Here is a 20,467-nt window from a genome sequence, read left to right as displayed (position 1 = left end):
AGAAATACCATTCTTTTCAAATTCTGAGCAATGTAGATACAAAACTCTTATTTTATATATATATAGATTGTACAAAGTTTGGGCTATCCCACGAAATCATATAAAAAATGCTTACCTTCAGCATTGGAAAGAAACTTAGGCTACAATATTGGTCCATTCTGATATCCTTGTTCACGCACTTGAATTTCTAATTCACTAGAAAAGTTCGATAGTTTTTAGTCACTGAATAACAGAATTACACATTGTTATTCCCAATACTTAGCTTTGGTATGGAAACACTCAAAACATTCTCCTATGCAAAGACGTAAGTCATATTTACGACAATATATGGTTGTCATTTTCTTCACAGCACGACCGGTGTTATGTTTGGACTTGTAGAAAACCTTGCACGTACGCCGCGTGTGTCCTTCCTTCTTCGCGCCTATTGCAGGTATTCAGGTATTGCTTCTTTAGATGTATTTGCTGTAGGGCATATCTGTTACTTTGCACTCGGATAACATTCAGTACATTACTGTCAAAAAATAAACTAAAGAAATTTAGAGGTGAAGATTCTGCAGAAATACCAAGGTTATTAGCATTCAGTCCTGGTGCGCCAGAAAAAATGGGCCTGTTCACAGGAGTTTGTTTCCATTGTGTTCCGGTACTTCTCACCTCCCTTCGTCTTTTTGCGACTGGTTCTTCTGGTGATGAATCTGATGATTCAGCAGCCTGAGGGACTTGTATATTTTCATTTTCTTCTTCACGGTCACTTTCATACAGATCAGAATCTGAATCGTTCACAAGTTCCGTAATAATCTGTTCACTTATCCGTGGGCTGTATGCACGCGTAGGATTTCCTTTACTTGTACAAGGTCCGGGATACATATCTCAATAATTATACAGTTTAAATCAACTACTTGAGAGATGATTGAAGACTATTTCCTCACTATACTTTCATTCTAAATCTGTGAAGTCATATAATCTATCATTAGAACACATGCACATAAATTTGAGCTTATCTAACCGAAGCGTGCGAGGAGTGCATATATCAGCAATTATGTAAGATCTAACTGAGCGCACATGGCTACAAAACATCGTCCCTAAGTTGTACCACCAATCACTATCGATCGACAACACCACCTAACGATAGTAAAGGAAATCGGCAACACGTCAAAGCAAAAACTAATTCGATAACGTGAATAGCTTTCGAGTGGCTGAATTTCAAAGATCGTGGTAGTAGTATTACTAACAGCGGCACTCAGGCGCACGCCGCGTGATAGTAATATTACTACCAGCAGGCACATAGTGTTAAGAGGTTTTTACGTATCACTTGGAGGGTTACAGAACATGTCATGCACTCTGGTGCAAAGTGGAATGACTAGAAATTTAAAGAAATTTTATGTTTATAGGTTTTCTGAACTGAATTGACTTTCCTTATTTTTGATACTTCAAGGTTTGCAACATTTCTTACTCATCCCACCAGCTTTAGATTCTAGCCAATCAGAAATTTTGTGTATTTATTTTTCAGCCAATCAAATGCTTCTTGTACCTATTTTATCGGCCAATAACGTGAGAGGGTGTGTCTGGTTTTAGTCCAGAGCCTTCTCGAACCTTCCTCTCGGGTATAAAAGCCGACGCCTTTTCGACCTAACTTGTCTTACTGATCGTGTTACTGAGTGTGTGTGTTAAGAGAGGAGGCGGATGTCCTTATTCTTCGGCAGGCAGAACACCAGCCCAGGTTATGGCCACCATATTTCTATCTCAGTAGTTAGCTCGGCAAGCCAACCCGAGAGGAAGGGTCCCTATCTTTTGTAACGTAACTGTAAATTTTCTAAAATGTAAACCTTTATTTCTGCTCGTGTAAAAGTTCAAGTAAGTCATAAGTACTTAAACTGAAAACCAGGGATAGAGAGTGCGTTACCCTCTCGAATTCCCCTTCAATTAATCTTGAGTTGACTATGATTTTTTAACTGTTTTTCACTTGTACACTGTAAATTAATTTGTCCTTCTAGTCACCTCAGTAGTGTGGGATTAGCCTCTGCGTCGTCGAGCAGCAAGCCCAAGTAGGGTTTTAACCTCTTGATTTCAAGGAGAGCAAGTGTCCGCCTCCACACATTTTGATTTTGGGACCAGTAATTGAACCTGTTAATTTCCATAAAGGCCCAGTAGAATGGGTACTAGATACCCCTGTGTAAACTAAAAGGTAATTGACATGGTACTGTAAATGGTAGGTTGTCCCTAGAGAGGCCTGAAAGTGTAATTTTATTGAGCAAAGACGCTCTTTTCCGTCTTGTAATAATTAATGTTTGCCTTGAGTAGGCTGTAAGGGTTTGGGAGCGTAGTCTCCTGGGTAGAACTGGAGAGCATTACGCTCTTTTTTTATAATGTAATAGATATTTGTGTAATATTGAGTGGTGCCTTTGGAAGGCAGTAACTTGTAACCATCAGAGCAAAGTGCTCTTGAAAATTGTGTTTTGAATATTCTGTAAAAGAAATTGGGAGATTCGTCTTCTGGTCCATTTGTCTGAACGCTAGATTAGTGATATAACGACTTCTGTAAATAGGGAGCTCAAATTGTAAGGAACCTTTCCTAGGTTTTCTCTTTCTCTACTCTGTACCTGAAATCCGTTGTTTCTCTTGTTGTTTGTTAAAATTTAATATCTGAAAAGAAATATAACCTTTATTTTAAAGTTTATCTTTGACTATCGTAGATAGACCCATTCAGGCCCGCACCTTCTTTCACCTCTGCATTCCAAGTATACCCCAGAACAGTATTAAATAAACCTCATGTTTTAGCATTCATTATTGTCAGAGGAGTTTTAAATTCACGCAGTGAGTAGATGACGGTCTAAGCAATAAACAGGTATCAAAAACGAAAATTCGACATTTTACTCCCTTGAGTAGTTTTTTACAAATATTTCGTCAACTGTTGACCAAGAAGTGGGCCCTTTTCTTACGAATGCACACATATAAGAAATTCTGAATACAATCCTCCTTTTTAATTTCAAGCGTTTAACATAGTAAAAAAGGGGTGGGGCGGTGAGGATGCAAAAGAAAAAAGTATGACAATATTCAAGTATTATAATTGTTTGCATGTTAAAGCTAACTCTGCATCAATTGGACTTGTCAAATTTCAAACAACGTAAAAAGTTTGGGTCATAATTTCTAATATTCTGGACTTCCAGATTCCTAAGAAAAGCAACAAAATTCATTATACAGGTGATCTTAGTGGCAAAACAAACAGAATGAAAAAATCACCACAAATAAGGATAGAATAACTTCATAATTCAAAATCTAGAATTAAGTGATGGACACTCAATCAGAATTTAAAAAATTCTGCTACATTTCTGGGGGTGAATTTTCAATTCACCATATGAGGTAATTCTGGGCAAGCAGCAACAATTATCAATATATGGTAATTAATAGCCAACGCTATCAAAACTAATACCATATAGCAGTTAAATTCTTACACAAAAGAAATATCTTTAAAATACTTTGAATAATGTTGCTGTCAATTTCCCCCTTCATAAACTTCCTGCCTGATTAATTCCAGGCTTTTCCCAGTCAAATTAAATTCCTTGACTTCCTTTTTTAGTCAGAATCAGCACTGGTTATTCAGCACTCAACTGTGAACTTAGAGTGAATGCTATCGTCAATAGCAATCATAAAGTAACAAAGCCATATTTTAATAAGTGCTGATGATTCACAATACAATAGTAAACAAATAAATACAGTCTGTATCAGCACAAATAAAATATTATAACTGGTATTCAAAATCTAAATTCCTATGGCCAAGCTGGCACGAAGACCCGATGGATATGAATGTAGAAAAAGAGACCTTCGAATATCCACGCACCTTGTGGTAGAGCTGGCAAGAAAGAGTATGCTTCAAGTTAATCATCTAACATAACAGGCAAATGAACAGTTGGGCAAACTATTCTTAATATAGGAATCCTAAGAAAGAAATTACTTTTTTCAAGAATTGCCTTTAACTTACATTAGCCACAACTTTGGCCTCCCCTTTCTGATTCTCATAGAAGTTCTGCCCTTGCTCCAACATTTCAATGAGTTCCATTCTTTCCTTAATCTCCGTTTCCAATGCTGCTGTATAGTGCTGCAAGGTACTTGCTCCCTCCTCCACTTCAGCAACAACATCATCGCCTTGTCGCCTATCTGTAAATAAATAAAAAAGGAGCTAAGTTTCAAAACGTCTTTGCTAAATCAACAGAAGCACCTTGACCTGACATTTACTCTAATAAGAGTTATAGAAAATTACCACTCTTAAAAAATAATCTTACGACGGCGGTATACAAACTGATAACAAAACCAAGTCGACTATAATGTGTATTATCGATTACAGGACAGATTCCTCTGAAAAGACTAAAACACCGCCAAATTCTTTGAGTTTCAAGAACATAGCTGTTAACAAACCCGCATTATAAGATTTAACATTTTGGTAGTAAATAACTAAACAATAAGAAACAAGCCCCAACCCATCTCATCCTAATAAGATTCTAATTAAATTTGGTCTAATAATCAAGAATATTATTGATAGTACAAATATTAATACCAAAACAATAAATCGATTGATAGTCAAATCACCATGTATATATTCATCTCTATAAAAACTTAAATTACCAAAATCGCCTGATAAGATGCAACCCATAAAAAATATAAAAGTTATAAAATATATCAAAGACTGAATCACCCATCAATAATCAACTAAAAAACATAGGGGGGTTAAATAAACGATCATAAATATAAACTTTAACATTGTAAAACTCTAAATGTTTGAAAAAAAGTGTAGCTAATCAACTAAAAATTTTAATTCCTGTAGGGACCGCAATGATTATAGTGGCGGATGTAAAACAGGCTTGTGTGTCTACGTCTATTCCTACAGTGAATATATGGTGTGCTCATACGACGAATCCGAGAAGACCAATTGCTATTATTGTATAAATTATACCTAAAGTACCGAATGCTTCCTTTTTTCCTCTTTCTTGGCAAATAATGTGAGAGACAATACCAAATCCTGGGAGAATTAGAATATAAACTTCAGGATGTCCAAAAAATCAGTCTTTACAGTATGTATGTATGTATTTTTTATTTATTTTTTAAATCATTTATTAATAGCATGATCTATTACAGGAAGTAATACTACATGCTTGTATATACACAATGACAGTACTAATAATACCTTATATAAAAATTTTTACATATGACTTTTGTCAATACATTACACTTAACTGCTGTCTCATTGTAAGATGTCAAAATTTATTTTGTTTACAAATTTATAAAAATCCTGTAGTGTTTGCCCAAGAGTTTGTATTTCTCCACCAGCCAGTGGCCCACTAACTTTATGGCACTTCTACAAAGTTCACCTCTCTTGGAGCCGAAGAATATGGTCAACAATATGATGATTTGTTTCACAAAAAAAAAAAAAAAAACCACACACACATGCGCGCACAGGGTCTTCTGTTCTTTGGAACCTAAAGAAGTATTCACCAAATTTCCTGTGGCCTGTTGTCATAGCTGTCATATTATGACTTAGGTTTAGTTAAATTTTCAGTCTACTACTTACATTAGGAAAGTATGATTTTGTTATGCTTTCATTTGTAGTATTTTCCTACTCGCTCTCCCACATTAAATGGTTTCCTCCCTCAGGTCTTGTTTGAATGTACTGATAGGTGTTTGATTGTAAACCACTGCGAAGTCCAGGTTGTTTCCAGCTTCTTTGGCCAGATTCCATCATTGCCAACATGAGCCTTCATACATGTAAAATGTATGATCCAGTTTTCTTGCTGAGGATATCGTAAAATACTTTGTATTTCTTCAATCAGTGTATTGTGCTTGCGGTTGTTTCGTAAAACATCCAAGGTTATTTTACTGTTGGTGTGTATTATGGCAGATTTTTCATGTATACTGTCTATGTCTTGTAACTTCTCAAGGGCCTTCAGTACCGCAACATGCTCAGCCTGATTGTTTGAGCATCTATTACATAATTTGAATCTAAGTTGGTGAGTTAGTTCAGAGTTGGTATATATAGCTATTCCAGACCCGACATCCGACTCTGTTTTGCTACCGTCTGTGTACATCTGCACTGTATACAGTACTTCTTCCTTTTTGTCTTGTATTATTACGTTTCCCAGGCAAGGTACTCGTCATCCTCCCCAGTTGTATCCCCCGACTCAATGTCTCACGCTCCAGGACACTGCCCTTGAGCCGGTAGAGGTGGGATCCCTCGCTGAGTCCTAGGAAAAAACCAACCCTGGAGAGTAAGCAGATTAAGAAAGAAAGAAATGATTATGTTTTCAGCTGGGTGAGGCCAATTTTTGTAATTCTTTGTAAGAGTCAATTTGAATGGTACCTCTCAAGTATTTAATTATTCCTTTAATTATATTGTAGTAATTTGCAATTTTCAAAAGTTTAATATTAATTGGAGTCATTCCAGTTAGTATGCATAATGCTTCATATGACGTTGTTCTGAAGGCTTTTGTAACTTTAATATTTACTACCTTCTGTACTAATTTTAGTTTGTTAACATTATGGCTTGCATTTAAGGCATTTACCCAAACAGGAACTCCACACGGGAGTAATGGAAGTATTGCTCCTTTGTAAACGATACTCATTATATTTAAACGCAATTCCCAATTAATTTTAGCTGACTTTGGCAAGACGAGTATAATTTTCATAGACTTCTTCTCAGCTATACAGTATGTTCTATATGACTATTGAATCTGAACCTGCTGTCAATTAATATCCCCAAATATTTCATTAAATTAGTTTGTTTTATTTTGTTATTGTTGAGATGTGTTTGTCCAACCTTTGTCCCGTTTCCCTACGGGGTCGGGTTTGAGGTGAGATGAATCTGTCATGGCGGGTTTTTATGACCGGGTGCCCTTCCTGACGTCAACCTCATCAGAAGAGTTAATGAGATGAAATGAATGACGTGGTATATCATGATACTAGGGAGAGGGTGAAACCCGGTGCCGGCACATAGCCTACTCCTGTCGAATAGCACCAAGGGGTCTGCTCAAGGCTTAACATCCCCATCCGATGGACGAATCACCATCAACAGTGTCATATGCCCTCACTCCATATGAGCACTGCGGAGAGGTTTGTAATTTAATCCAGGCTTTTGGCACGCAACCTAGTGATTAGAAATTGTATCCCACCACCTCCCCTACCATGCCGACCAACATTCTGATGGTGAAATTTTTTTGACCAACGGGACTCGAACCGGCTAACCTCGGTGTCAGACCGACTTCTACGCCTTAACGATCATGGCCACCAGGCTTTTGTTATTGTTGAGATATATGCTTAAAATCAGTGGGGTTTTCTTGGCTTTTTCTAGACATCAGCATTACTTGAGTTTTATTTATGTTGAAAGATAGTTTATTTACTTTGGCCCAATTGGAGATTTGCAATATTGACCTTGTTTTCAATTTGCAGAGCATTTTTGCCTCTAATCAGGACTAAAACAGCATCTGCAAAAGTAAATCACTTTAGCGTCCTAGTAGTTCAGTTTTAATAATGAGTCGTACTGAACATTCAATTTTTCAGCGACTCTTTGATGTAGTCCTTGATGGCCATAACTGCATCCACTGTGCTGGATTGAGGCCTGAACGCGATCTGATTGTCGTGTAGCATATTATTCGAGTTGAAGTGATGCATTTATATGTTTATAAACAGTTTCTCTAACACCTCCACCATTATATTTAATAAGCTGAGTAGTCAATATTTGCTTACATCTTCTGAATTTTCTTTACCTGGCTTAATTACTAGGATGATTTTGGCTTCTTTCCAATTTTTAGGAAATATTCCTATTTCTAGGCATTTGTTGTACAGGGCAGTTATATACAAGGGTACTATGGTGAAAATATGTAGCAAAATATCGCTTGTCACCCCATCCTCTCCTCAAACCTTTTTACAATCCATACTCTCCATTACTGCCCTTATTTCTTCTTTTGTAAATGACCTGTCATCATCTATGTTAGGTAGTAGCATTCCATGGACTAGAAGATGAGGTAATACTACAGAACTCTTTTAAAAATTTTGTTTTCTCCTGTCTATAATGGCATTCTGATACTGACGTTTTGTTTCACGATATTGTAATTTCCCCTGTCGGCGCAATTTGTCAATTCCTGATGTTCACTGGAATCTTCTTCCTTGAGTATTAACTTTCTTCCTCATTACTGTCAGCTCCATAGTCCACCAGGAAACTGACTTGCCTTTAACTTCTCTCACTGAAGGTGTGCAAATTTTAAAAGATTTATTGCAAGTTGTTGTAATGATAAAGTGTGTCTGACTATACGAAAACTAAGATCTGTAATTCTTCGTCCAGCTGACCGAAATCTTCTGCTCTGCAGTTGTACTGTTCTCTTACCGTGTTTATGAAATTTTTATACAAACATTTGTAATCGTCTATTATTTCTATGCACCTGATTCCTCGATGAGTGAAGTTTGTTTTAGCTGCTGATAGACTAACTTTAAATGTAACGATGCTATGATCAGAGCAACTCTCTTCTTTGGCGCAGTCCCAATTCCGTATTTCTTTCATACCATGTTTATTGCACATTGTTAAGTTGGCATTTCTGGAACCTCTTCTACACTGAAATGTTGGTAAACCGTTGTTTTCATTCATAATGTATAGCTGGTTTGCTATCAGAAAATCCTCTAGTGTTCTCCCTCTGCTGTTAGTTAACACATCAAACCAAAGATATGACCTTGAAGTGCTATCTATTACAGCTACTACACCTCTTCCTTTAGCAAAATCCAAAATCTTTGTTATTTTAATCAATCGGTTTCAATATTTTGCTGAATATCAAAGTAAAAACTTGCTGTAATCAGGTTTAAGGACCCTTTTCTGATTTCAACTATGGTTGCATCTTCATCAGATAACTGTTTGATGATCAGAGCATCGATTGAATTATTTGGCATGAAAATAACAGCCCTACATTTTCTATTTTCAGAGAAAAATAGTTTATATTTAGTTTGAATTCGTATGGGTTTGTTCTCAAAGATGTGAGGTTCTTGTAAAAATGCTATGTCAATTTGTAGTTTTGTGAATAGTTGTACAACATTTTGTGTGGCTGCTTTTGAACGTTGCAGCTTTATTTGTAGGCATCTTATAGGTGACTTTTCAGGGTTGAGAGTTGTGCCTCAGTGTTTTGTTAGTTGCTCAGACCATTAATAATCTGTGCTTTTTTTATATTTCCTTAAAACTGCTAGTAGGCTTGGACAGTTGTTGTCTAATGAAGGATGACCAACACATATTTTGTCTCCTTTATTATAACTGTTGTACGTCGCACAATTAACCCTAGGATGCATACCCTCGGTCCGCTGGACCCGGTAAGAATTTTAGCATAATATATTTCAGCAGTTCTTCACTCAGAGGTTTTGCGCAGCTGGATATTCTCTTATTACACTTTCCTTATGCCATCCACTGCGGCGTAACACCTGATTTGTTTCTTCTTTGTAACAATTTAACTGATTTTCCTTAACACAACGAGTTTACATAACCTGGGTCCTTTGGACCCTTACATTTCTCGTTGTTATGTTTCCTGGTATGTATAGCCTTTAATACCAATATAAATGGTCCATTATTGGACATTATAAATTTTCCAGCTAACTCATTCCTGGTTGCCAGCGTTTCGCCCCTGTGTGCTAGGCTGGGCTCATCAATTGGTACCTAGCACACCTACCAAGACGCATGGTTAGTACATACCGCGGAGGCCAATGCGTAGGCTAATTGTAGCCACCAGCAGTGCCAATGCACTATGAGAAACTTTGTCTCACTACCAAAAATTGATGCCTGCTTGGCCATCAGATGATATAGATGTTGATTCCCATAGGGCAGGCTCGTCATCACTTTCACCTCCTGATATTTGATACAAAGAAACAGCTGATACACATTCCAAATCCAACTTGGAATCTGCTTGTTCAATCTCAAAGACACTCTCATCTTCCAACAAATTTTGCACTATTTCATTTTCCATAACGAAGATGCCATATTTAGACACACACTGTACTAAAAAGTGTATAATCAATCAAATAATATACATATATGTAGCGGTGAAAAGGCAGCATTTTGGGTGAACTGACGGAAATTCCCATTTATTTGGCTGTATAAAATTTTATATGTGATCTGGCATAGTGGAAATTCGTTGGATTGAACTTTTGGACTTTGAAGAGTTGTTTCAATTTCATAAACCAAGACTTATCCAGAGCATTTTAAATTCACTCACTGTTTTAAAAACTCTTATTCATTTGATTGTATCAAAATTGTCATTTAATGTGGATTTCAAAATTTTCATCTTTGGTAAATTTATTTCTTGCACACCATACTAACATGAGCAGTTCTGGAAATGTGTTTCTGGTTTCACAAGCGTGAACTTTTCTAGAACATTTAATTCTCACAGAATCAGCAAGAAAAAAGAAAAATCTGGTTGGAGAAAAATAAAAGGGGCAGGAATAAAAATTTTTGTATAACTTTAATCATCCAAAGTTGATAACAGTTTTATTTTCATTTACCTCTTTGTTTGTACAAAAATAATTTTTTAATAGCAACCTTTGGGATGTGTAGTATAGTACTAGCCATAATTTCATTGACATGCATCATTGGATAGGTTTGTACAGGTTATTATTGTGTGCCAAAGCATATGTAGCTAAAACTTGTCTTAGCATGCTGTGAATGAGTCAAGATATGTTCAATAAGCATTTATGTCCTTCCTTTTAAGTATATTACTAGAATTTGTTTAATTTTTTTGAGTTTCTGAATTTTATCTTTAACATGAAATGTAATTTTGATCGTAGGAAAATTGCTGTCTCCGAATCATTGACCACGAAAGGCTATGCTTCACTACCTCCCAGGGTTCTAGCTGCTTCCCCGCATCCTATCTGTAGTTGTCACGTACCCTAACCTTGTTTCTAAATTATATGTTGCGATGTATTTTAACATTTCAAAGGTTATTTCACGCTTCAAATTTCTTTCCTCTTAACTGTTTTAAGTGCTCAAGAGCGGTTTCAACAAAAGTAAATAACTCACATCAAACAAAAAACTATTAAATAAAATGAAACAGAACAGCAAAGCAGAGTGCATAAAGGTTTGTTTGCAAACACTACAGGCAATGGTGCTCGAACAGATGGACGGAAATCTCCATTCATTTATTTCCATAAAATTGCACCCTAAGATGTTGTAACTATGAAACTGAACTCACGGCTGCTCTGTACATCGAGAACGGAAAAAAATTAGACTGCTGTGACATTTGTTAATGAATTGAGGAAATTACGTGAAGAAATACAAATATAACTGTACCGGGAGGTACATCTCTAAGCCGCACAATTAAATCTTGCGCCTAAAAGAACTCCTCTACTGGAGAAACAGTGAACTTGAAACTAGACCTACTTCACCATTTACTCAGAAGATGTCACTACAGAAATCTAATTAAATTTTGTTATTTTGAAGTTTCCTGTACTGTGTGAATTTCTACTTGTTTTGTTTGCCCTTCATCAAGAAGTTTGGACTTTTTCAACAGATGTCACTGCTAATAAACTATGATCATGCACCCTAGTGCGAAGTGAAAGAACTTTGATTTGAAGAAGTTTTGTATTCATAAGTTATTTTTTTTTACTAAATTACGTTCATTCATTTTTGGGTTGGCAATATTTATCTTTTCTTTCCGCCAGTTTTGAATTTAGCCAATCATGAATTTCTGTAATTAATTTTCCGCCTATCACAGGCTTCTTCCTCAATTCTGAGTGTTACATTGAGAGGGGGTGACTGGTTTATTCATGAAAGGTCTCGAACTTTCCCAGAGGGTTTTTAAACTGCGGATTTTCATGTCTCTTGGCCATCTGATCGTCATCTAACTAAGTGTGTGTGAAGCAGGAGGTGCCTCTTTCACCAGGCAGCAGTTCTTCAGCAAGGTAATGGCCAATTAACATCTTACTTTCTTGCTAGCTCCGCAGTTTATCCCGAGGGAGAGGTCCGAAACTTTACCTATGTAACCTACTTTCTGTAAATGTAACTTCTGCCGGCTTATGTAATAACTTAATAAATCTTTAACTGTGATCCAGGGATAGAGAATGATGTAACCTCTCGAGCTCCCCTTCATATTGGTTTGAGGTGACTACGTTGTAACTGGTTTTCTTCCTTTCCGTAATGTCTTAAATTTCTTTCTTATACGAGTCACCTCCATAGTTTGGGAATAGCCCCTGTTTCATCGGGCTAGTGCCCCTTAGGTTTTAAGAATGCATATTTAGGAGTGCAAGTACACGCCTCCATTCAATTTGTGTTTCGGGCCATTTACTTAACCTGTTCTTTTCTGCTACGGCCCAATAGGTTGGGTACAAGATACCGCTGTTTCAATTTGTAAGCTGGGCCATGGAAGGCCAAAAGATGTAAGATATTTTTTGGTTACATAAAATCAGCTTCATGGTCCGTATCGCACTTCAATAGATTCACAATTAAGTATTTATTTATTTTCCACCTAGTCGATACAATGATTGCTTAAGGCAATTTTTAATGGTCAAAAGTGGTACATGTTTCGTATATTATCAACATCTTCAGCCACATAACACTGTTTAGATGAAAAATTAATTAATTAATTTTAAGGACACTTCCTCTAAAGCATTACTTTGTCAATTTTATATATTTTTCATTTTGAAATTGAGGTGACGACGTTTTCATAACCGTTTCTACGCTTCCTTAATGTGTTAAGTTTCCTCATACGAGTCACCTCCATAGATTGGGATTAGCCCCTGTATTATCGGCCTAGTGCCTCTTAGGTTTTAATATGTGTATTTAGGAGTGCAAGTTCTCGCCTCCATTCCCCTTGTATTTAGGGCCGTTTAAATTAATCTATTATTTTTTCACTTGGGGCCCAGTTGAATTGGTACAAGTTGCCCCTGTTTATTTATAAGTATGCCTTAAGGGCAGTTGAGTGTAAGGTCTGCTTATGGCCTCCTGATAGGCTTGAACTATTGAGAGCAGGTCTGCCCTTTCCTAAATTTGATCTCCGTGTGCCTCTAGGAGGCTTAACATTGTAATTAGGAGCAAGTGCTCCTTGGCATGATGGGGTTTTCTGCCCCTTTGTTCAATTTTGTACCATGGTAAAGTTGGGCTGTAGGGCTCGAAGCCCAAAACCTTGTAAAAAAAAACCTGAACAGGTAAAATTATTTTGTACATGCCTTTCGTTGTTATTTCACCTAGTGGAAATTGTTAAATGTTGTTATCTGTTATTTGTTGATTTTGAAAAGAAAATATAACCTTGTTAAAGTTTTAAATTAACTTTAATTTTGTAGTTGAGACCTATTCCAGCCCGCACCTTCTTTCACCTCTGACGACCACGGATACCTCCGTAACAAGTGGTAGCAGAGCGTGGTTGAATGGGTCTCAATTTAGCCCCTTTTGATGGCAAAAAACATTACTTTTGTTTCAAACTCTAACAATTTTCTCCGTCGCTGGAATTTTTTGATTTTCTAAATTTGTAAGGTTCTGTCATCCTGTCCAGCCCTCGCGATGTCCTCCATCCCAGCTATTTGCGCAAAGAGGAATTGATTTATGAATTAACAATTAGAAATGTGCACACTGGAGGCACGGTTGCAGTAGATACCAACAAGCTTAAAGATTCCCTTGATTTTTTCCATTCCCTCTTTGGGAGAGAAAGAGACTGATGATGCGCTCTCCACGATCACGGATAATACTACTGAGCTAGCATCTGTAGTTAGTTTTTTTGAAGAAAATGATCCTTCTCCAAATCAACTTAAACGTGTGCAAGCTAGATTGTTTCATTTTTACAATAGGGTCACTGATCTATTGTCTCTTAAGTTAAATGACAGTCAAAGGAAGGAGGCTAGTGCAGTTCTCGAAAACCTTTCTGAATTGTCCAGTAAGGTTAGCCTTTTGTTAACTGGGGCAGTCCCTCCCCAAAATCGACCAACCCACTCTGGTAAACGTTGTCAGCGAGGAGCATTCTCCCACGGGGGAAGAAAGTACAAAAACTGTAGAAGTCCGACATGCTTCTGTTCCATTAGAAACTGAGTCCGTTCGTCGCACCTCCATTCCTCCCTTTGTGTTGAATAATGCACCTTCTGAATCTGCTTCTCCGCCACTTAGGCCCCTTCCTACTACGTCACCTGGCTTCAGCAGTTTGCCCCATCCTTTAGCAATGTTGCTCAGAAGTATTTCTAAGTTTTCTGTTAACTCTACCAGTGATGTTATTTCATTCTTAAGATTTTTTGTTGAATTCCAAGATCATACTCTTGTTTTTTCTCTTTCCTAGTGTCAAATTCTGCAGATTATTTATCCCTATTCAATTGGTGTTCTATCTGACAAAATAGTTAGGGCAATTGCCAAACAATCATCTATCGAAGACTTCCACGCCCATCTGTTAGCTAATTTTATTCCGGCTCGAGCTAGGTCATCACTAATCCAGAAGTACTATTACCGAGTACAGCGGCTGGATGAAAATCTTGCAGACTTCATCCAAGATATTAAGTTCTATACTAGAGTATTTGCACTCCATTTTCCAGAAGATCAAATTGTACAGGCTATTGCGGAAGGTATTTCCCCATCTTGCAGGTCATATTTGTGCTTTGCGTCGCGTCCGCAAACCTTTGCCGAGTTGGAAGCTATGGCTGTTTCAGCCGAAGGGGTTAGATACGCCGACACCTTACGTGTCGCGAAAGAACCCCCTCCATCTTCTAGTAATTTTCGGCCTCCTCCTCGCCGAACCGCAACTCCCCGCAAACGTTATGCTTGTGGGTCACCCGACCATCTTCGGAACAAGTGCCCCTTGATTAAATCCAAGGAGACAAACAAGGGAGCAGGGTCATCCCAAGCCTGTTTTTAATGCGGCGCTTTTTCCCATATCGCCAAGAATTGCCCGAATTCTAATAGCACTCCCTCCTGCTCAACTTCGGGTGCAACTTCCACCAACAATCATAAGTGACTAGTGGCTTCGGCTGAGTCGGCTAATCCATCTTCCCGAGGCTCAGCCCCAAGTAAACCAGCCAAAATCTCAGGGAAAACTCAGTCTTCGAATTTACCTTTTGAAGGTCCCAAGTTAGTGGCTTTACGTCGCACCAACACACATAGGTCTTATGGCGATGATGGGATAGGAAAGGCTTAGGAGTTGGAAGAAAGCGGCTGTGGCCTTAATTAGGGTACAGCCCCAGCATTTGCCTGGTATGAGAATGGGAAACCATGGAAAACCATCTTCAGGGCTGCCGACAGTGGGATTCAAACCCACTATCTCCCGGATGCTAGCTCACAGCCGCGCACCTCTAACTGTACGGCCAACTCGCCTGATCAAGACATATTTAAACATTTGTAATAGTTTCTCACCTTTGTTTTACAACTGACCAACAAGTCCTCAACTTGTGTAAATTTAAGAATGACTTCCTCCTTCAGCATCATCATACTTTGTATTTTATCTAAGTACTGTTATTTTACTATTAATGGTTTATAGATTGTATTTTAACACGTGTATATCTTTATTTACTTGCCCAATTTTGGCTGATGATGACGTCTGAGACGTTGAAGCCTGTACCAAATAAATAATGTTGTGATTTTGAATTAGCAGCATACTTTGTATTGAATAAGGTGGATCAATTGCACTCCTCTTTATTGTCTGCTAATTTTTTCCATCGAGAATGTGTGAGTTTGAGTTACCTGTGATGCCATGAAAAATATGACAACATGTTTTTGTTCTTTGATTTGTGTAAATTTTGCCATTTATGTTATTTTTTTATTGTATGTGGCTCCGATCACAGCTGTTCATGTGTTCATGGGGAGACTCGTTATCAAGGTGTATATACTGGTATGTTTTACCACTCAGCGAAATTTTATGCATACTGTTGGATTACTTATTTCCCCACCCCATGAAGCGCATTAAAACACGTTTTTCTTTTAAGGTTAGGGGCCCACATTGCAATGTAAAATGTGCAGGAAAGGGGAAATACTCATCTAAAGTGGAAAGAATTTTAAAAACCAGCTAGAAGTGTGGTGCGTGCACGTAGGTCACAGTGTTAAAGTGCAAAAGTTCAGGAATTTTCTTGCTAAATGTTAAGTATATGTGTTGCAAACTTGATTAATTGTAACAGTATATTTTGATCCTGAAGATGAACTCTATGACCATCGAGAAAGATTTGAGTCATGTATTTATTGTCATATTTGATGAATTTTTTGCTATACATTTCGTATTTCTTGTGTATTTTAATAAACATGTTTTCCTCAAAACTGACGTCATGCCTCGGCTTGTATCATTTATAGCTATTAGTTGACCTTGTCTTGTCCATTTCAGATATATGTTCCCCATCAAATCCAGGGTATAATTTTAAGTTATTTTCATAGTTTGAACTCAGCATGCCTGAGGGCAGCTAACTAGTCTGGGACAGATTACCTTGATGGTAGGAAACGGGGACAAGGACAAAAAAAAAAATGATTTAACATTCCACATCGAACTGTAAAGCCCATTCTTATTCTGCTACATACTTGTATAAGTACCTAATTGTCAATAACACCTATGTTGTAACCTACCAAATTAGTCAAATCCACGGGCAAAACAAAAAACTTGACACAGAAATAGGCTTAAAGAACAGAAACATATTGGTACCAGTACAGATAATAAGATCTAACACAAATAGACACTAGCATCATCTGACAAAACTAACCTATACACCTGCTGCAGAAATATTAAACAAAATTGAAAACACGCTAATATACAAATATACCAAATTGTGCTGTTTTAGAAATACTGCCATCCTTGATCCGAAAGCCAATTATCATCTGTTTTAGCAACTTGGATAAATCAACCCTTTTACCCGTAGCAGTTTTTTCCATTAGCCCAATGATAACATTTCATATCTCAATTGGCTTTGCCAATATAAAAGCGACTGAGGTACCAGTGATACTCATAGTGCCATTGTTATACAGCCAGTCCCTGTTAAGAATGGTGCAAAAATGTTGCTCATATGGTCGACTGGTGCGTACATTTCAGTGGGCTTGGCAGACTGGTATGTAATAGCAACTTCTGGCTCAATGAACAGAAGCAACAGGACACTACCACTCTCTTCACTTCCTTACTATGCCACTTAAGTGACACCTACGTCATCTATGACAGCTGATGACAAAGCTGTTGAGGATCAAACCAGCCACCTCTGGGCTGGGAACTTATACATACATACATACATACATACATACATACATTGCATCAAATGGCATTTGGGATTAAAATTTCAACACAACTCAATTAATATACAAATCAAATAAATAATAATACAGATGCTCTTCTTACCTTTGAAATGACTGCGTAGCGCATCTGGTTCCATAAGCAAGACAGGACTTTCTCTGACCTTTTTGAATTTGAGGTCAGTATCATCTTCAAGATCCTTAACCCCACGTATTTTGGTGACCAGAACTGAAGTCTGGAATTCACAGATAATAGATTATTGAAACGGTAAACTAATAATCAAACAAACACTTCAGTGGCTTAAACACACCAAAATTACAGCAAAAAGTTCCTGTTAAAGTTCCCAAGTAGTTTATGACACAAAAACACACACACACATGTGCGTCTTTGGCTAATATATTCAACAAAATTTAAAGAGCTAGAGCAAACTAGGGTGTAAATTCGCTTTTAAATTGAAATATAATTCTATGAAATATTCAACAGTCACCCATATACAAAATCAAAGAAATCATTTCAGATAATTTTATATCGAGTACAGAAACCAACAAGCATTCAAACCTCCAGCCATTTTTTGTCAGCAATTTACTACGCTGCTGTCTGGTTAATGGACAAGGTATTGTAGTCATCACCAAATATAATAAGGATAAGGTTACAAAATATAAAGAGAATTCCATCTTACTTTTTCTTTTCAAATGTCACATGTAGTACTTTAAATAATGGTGATAAATGTGTATTCAGTTCCAAACAAGATACTTTTTTTTTCTACTGAATACCAAGCCTTTAAACAAGGGATACTCTATCATTAGAAAAAGAACAGTATGGAAACATATCTGGACAGGTAATCATCATAATCGTAACAAATGCCTAAAGAGAAAAAGAAGAAATACTCCATGATAAGAGTAAATACATACAGAAGAACTTTGGCTAATATAGAGTGGTCCATCAGCCCCTTAAATTTTATTTCTATCCAATCCGGAGCTTATAAACAGCCTAAATATATCGGTCCCTGTTTCTACAGAGGATTAGTACTACTCCACCAGGGAATTGTTACCGCTAGACACAGAGCAGGGCTGTTGTGTATACATTATGTCCGCTCGCCGAGGTATGGCTGCTGCGGACGGGAGAGGGGCAAGAGGGGGAATGCATGTACAGTCATACAATGAGAAGAGTACCACTAACCTGCTTGAAGTTACATTGTACTAGACGATGAAGGTCCTGCACACAAAGGATATAGATACCAGGTTCTTCATCAGCTGTATCGGTCTCACTATTCTCACTATTGTCCGTACCAGGTTCACTTGCAGTATCAGTATCCACATCACGTTGTTCAGTGTTGTCGCGACACTCAGTTTCATTTGTATTTTCATCATCACTATCGTCACTGTCAAGGCCAACATTTATGATGATATTTTCTACGGCTTCCTCCATTAACCCATAACCAATAACTTTCCTCAATTGTTTGTACTTTTTCGCAAGCTTTTGCCCAGTCCTGTTGAGTGATTTCACGTAAAGAAGTGTTGGTCGGTTCCTTTAGGGCTTTTAAGCTAATAGCAAAGACATTTTTAGCAGCAATCTTTTGTTTTAACAAATTCCAAATAAGTTCAATCGGATTAAGGTCACAATGGTATGGAGGGAGCCTTAAGACAGTAAACCCCCTTTGTTCTACCATTGTATCCACTCTATATGCCGGTTTTGGCTTATTACGTGTTATAAGTTTCAAAAGTCCATCTCGTCTCCAAGTGGGATCACAATATATGTTATGCTGAGTAAGCCAGTCTACCATTTTCAGCCTTACGGGATGCATTAGCAGGGGCTTTATTGACTTACACAGTATGATAGGGCACGTTATCGATTACAACTATGCCCTCGGGTGGAATATTTGGAATAAGTTTATCTTCTACCCATTTCTGATAACTGCAGCTATTCATTTTATCATGGTAATCTTGTGATTTGGATTTTGAGTCATAAATTAAATCTGCTCCCTCTATGAAACCCATTTTCCCTCCCACATGGACAACAATAGCTCGTTGTCCTGGACTGTGATTCGTCATAACCCCTGCGACGTCTTCATGTTGCCAACATTTTTTTACAGTGTAGTGTGTAGGAAGCCATGTTTCATCCGTGTACACTACTAATTTATTTGGACCCTTCGCATTATTTCTTATAGCTCGTAAGTAGTCCGCACATCTAGCAATAATGTCTGACCTTTCCGCGAGGATAATTCATTTATTTTTACACTTCCGGAAATAAAACAACATTTCTTTTACAATTTTCCAGAAAGTTTCCTTTCTTCCCTTAAACTGTATTTCATGTTTCGCAAATACAAGCAGTTTCCGCAGTGTTGGAATTTCTTTCTTTTGTTCATAATACTCTGGGAATTTTCTACGAATACGACATTTATCAAAGTCATCTATAGAAATCACTTTTCTTTCAGACCGTTTTTGTCGTGGTGTTGTAACCTTTTTGCCGGTTTGCTCCGCCTTTTCAATGTCTTAAAGTTAAAAACTTTTTATTTTATAACCACCTATTCAATACAAAGATAATGCACTCAATTATTTATAAAATATTCATGAGGTACATTGGTTAATAGGACATGTTTCGTTCGTCTTTGCGAACATCATCAGCTATAAATAACAAAGCCTAAGGTCAGGGCCCTGAGTTATATTTAAATGGTTAAAAATGTCGTTATATTAAAAGAATGGTAAAATTGTGATAAAAGTAGTTGTATAGTATTAAAATTAGACTAACATAGTATAACGATTAGCATCAATTCTATACTATGTTACAGTCTAATTTTTAACCATTTAAATATAACTCAGGGCCCTGACCTTAGGCTTTGTTATTTATAGCTGATGATGTTCACAAAGACGAACGAAACATGTCCTATTAACCAATGTACCTCATGAATATTTTATAAATAATTGAGTGCATTATCTTTGTATTGAATAGGTGGTTATAAAATAAATAGTTTTTAACTTTAATACATTATCTTCAATACGGTCTAATTATGAGATTTATCACATGTAATTTTCAATGTCTTTCAAAATATTCCTTACGGTTTTTTCAGACTTACCAACCATATGTGCCACCCTTAAAATTGCTTTTTGAAGAGGTATAATTACTTTGTTACTTTGTTCTCTTTTTTTCCCTTGTTTACGAAACTGCACGACATTGTATATCATTTTCTCCTCTGCGGAATGAGTGCATTTTTCCCCCTTTATCTGTTTCGGTGTTTCCATTATTATTATTATTATTATTATTATTATTATTATTATTATTATTATTATTATCAT

The 20,467-nt window shown here is 37.0% G+C and overlaps 1 protein-coding gene across 3 annotated transcripts in view; it reads right to left on the bottom strand.

The window, feature by feature from the left end:
- LOC136873871 (uncharacterized) overlaps positions 1–20,467 on the bottom strand; it is a 615,800-nt gene that overhangs the window by 392,337 nt on the left and 202,996 nt on the right. For all 3 annotated transcript variants that reach the window (XM_067147177.2, XM_067147176.2, XM_067147175.2), the window contains exons 4-5: positions 17,280–17,409; positions 3,977–4,152 (exon numbers count right to left, since the gene is read on the bottom strand). In XM_067147177.2, the coding sequence (XP_067003278.2) occupies positions 3,977–4,152; positions 17,280–17,409 (306 nt within the window). The remainder of the gene's footprint in view (positions 1–3,976; positions 4,153–17,279; positions 17,410–20,467) is intronic.

Source organism: Anabrus simplex, chromosome 5 (genome assembly GCF_040414725.1).
Source record: "Anabrus simplex isolate iqAnaSimp1 chromosome 5, ASM4041472v1, whole genome shotgun sequence".
Classification (NCBI taxonomy): Eukaryota; Metazoa; Arthropoda; class Insecta; order Orthoptera; family Tettigoniidae; genus Anabrus; species Anabrus simplex.
This window is presented reverse-complemented; position numbering and strand designations above follow the sequence as displayed.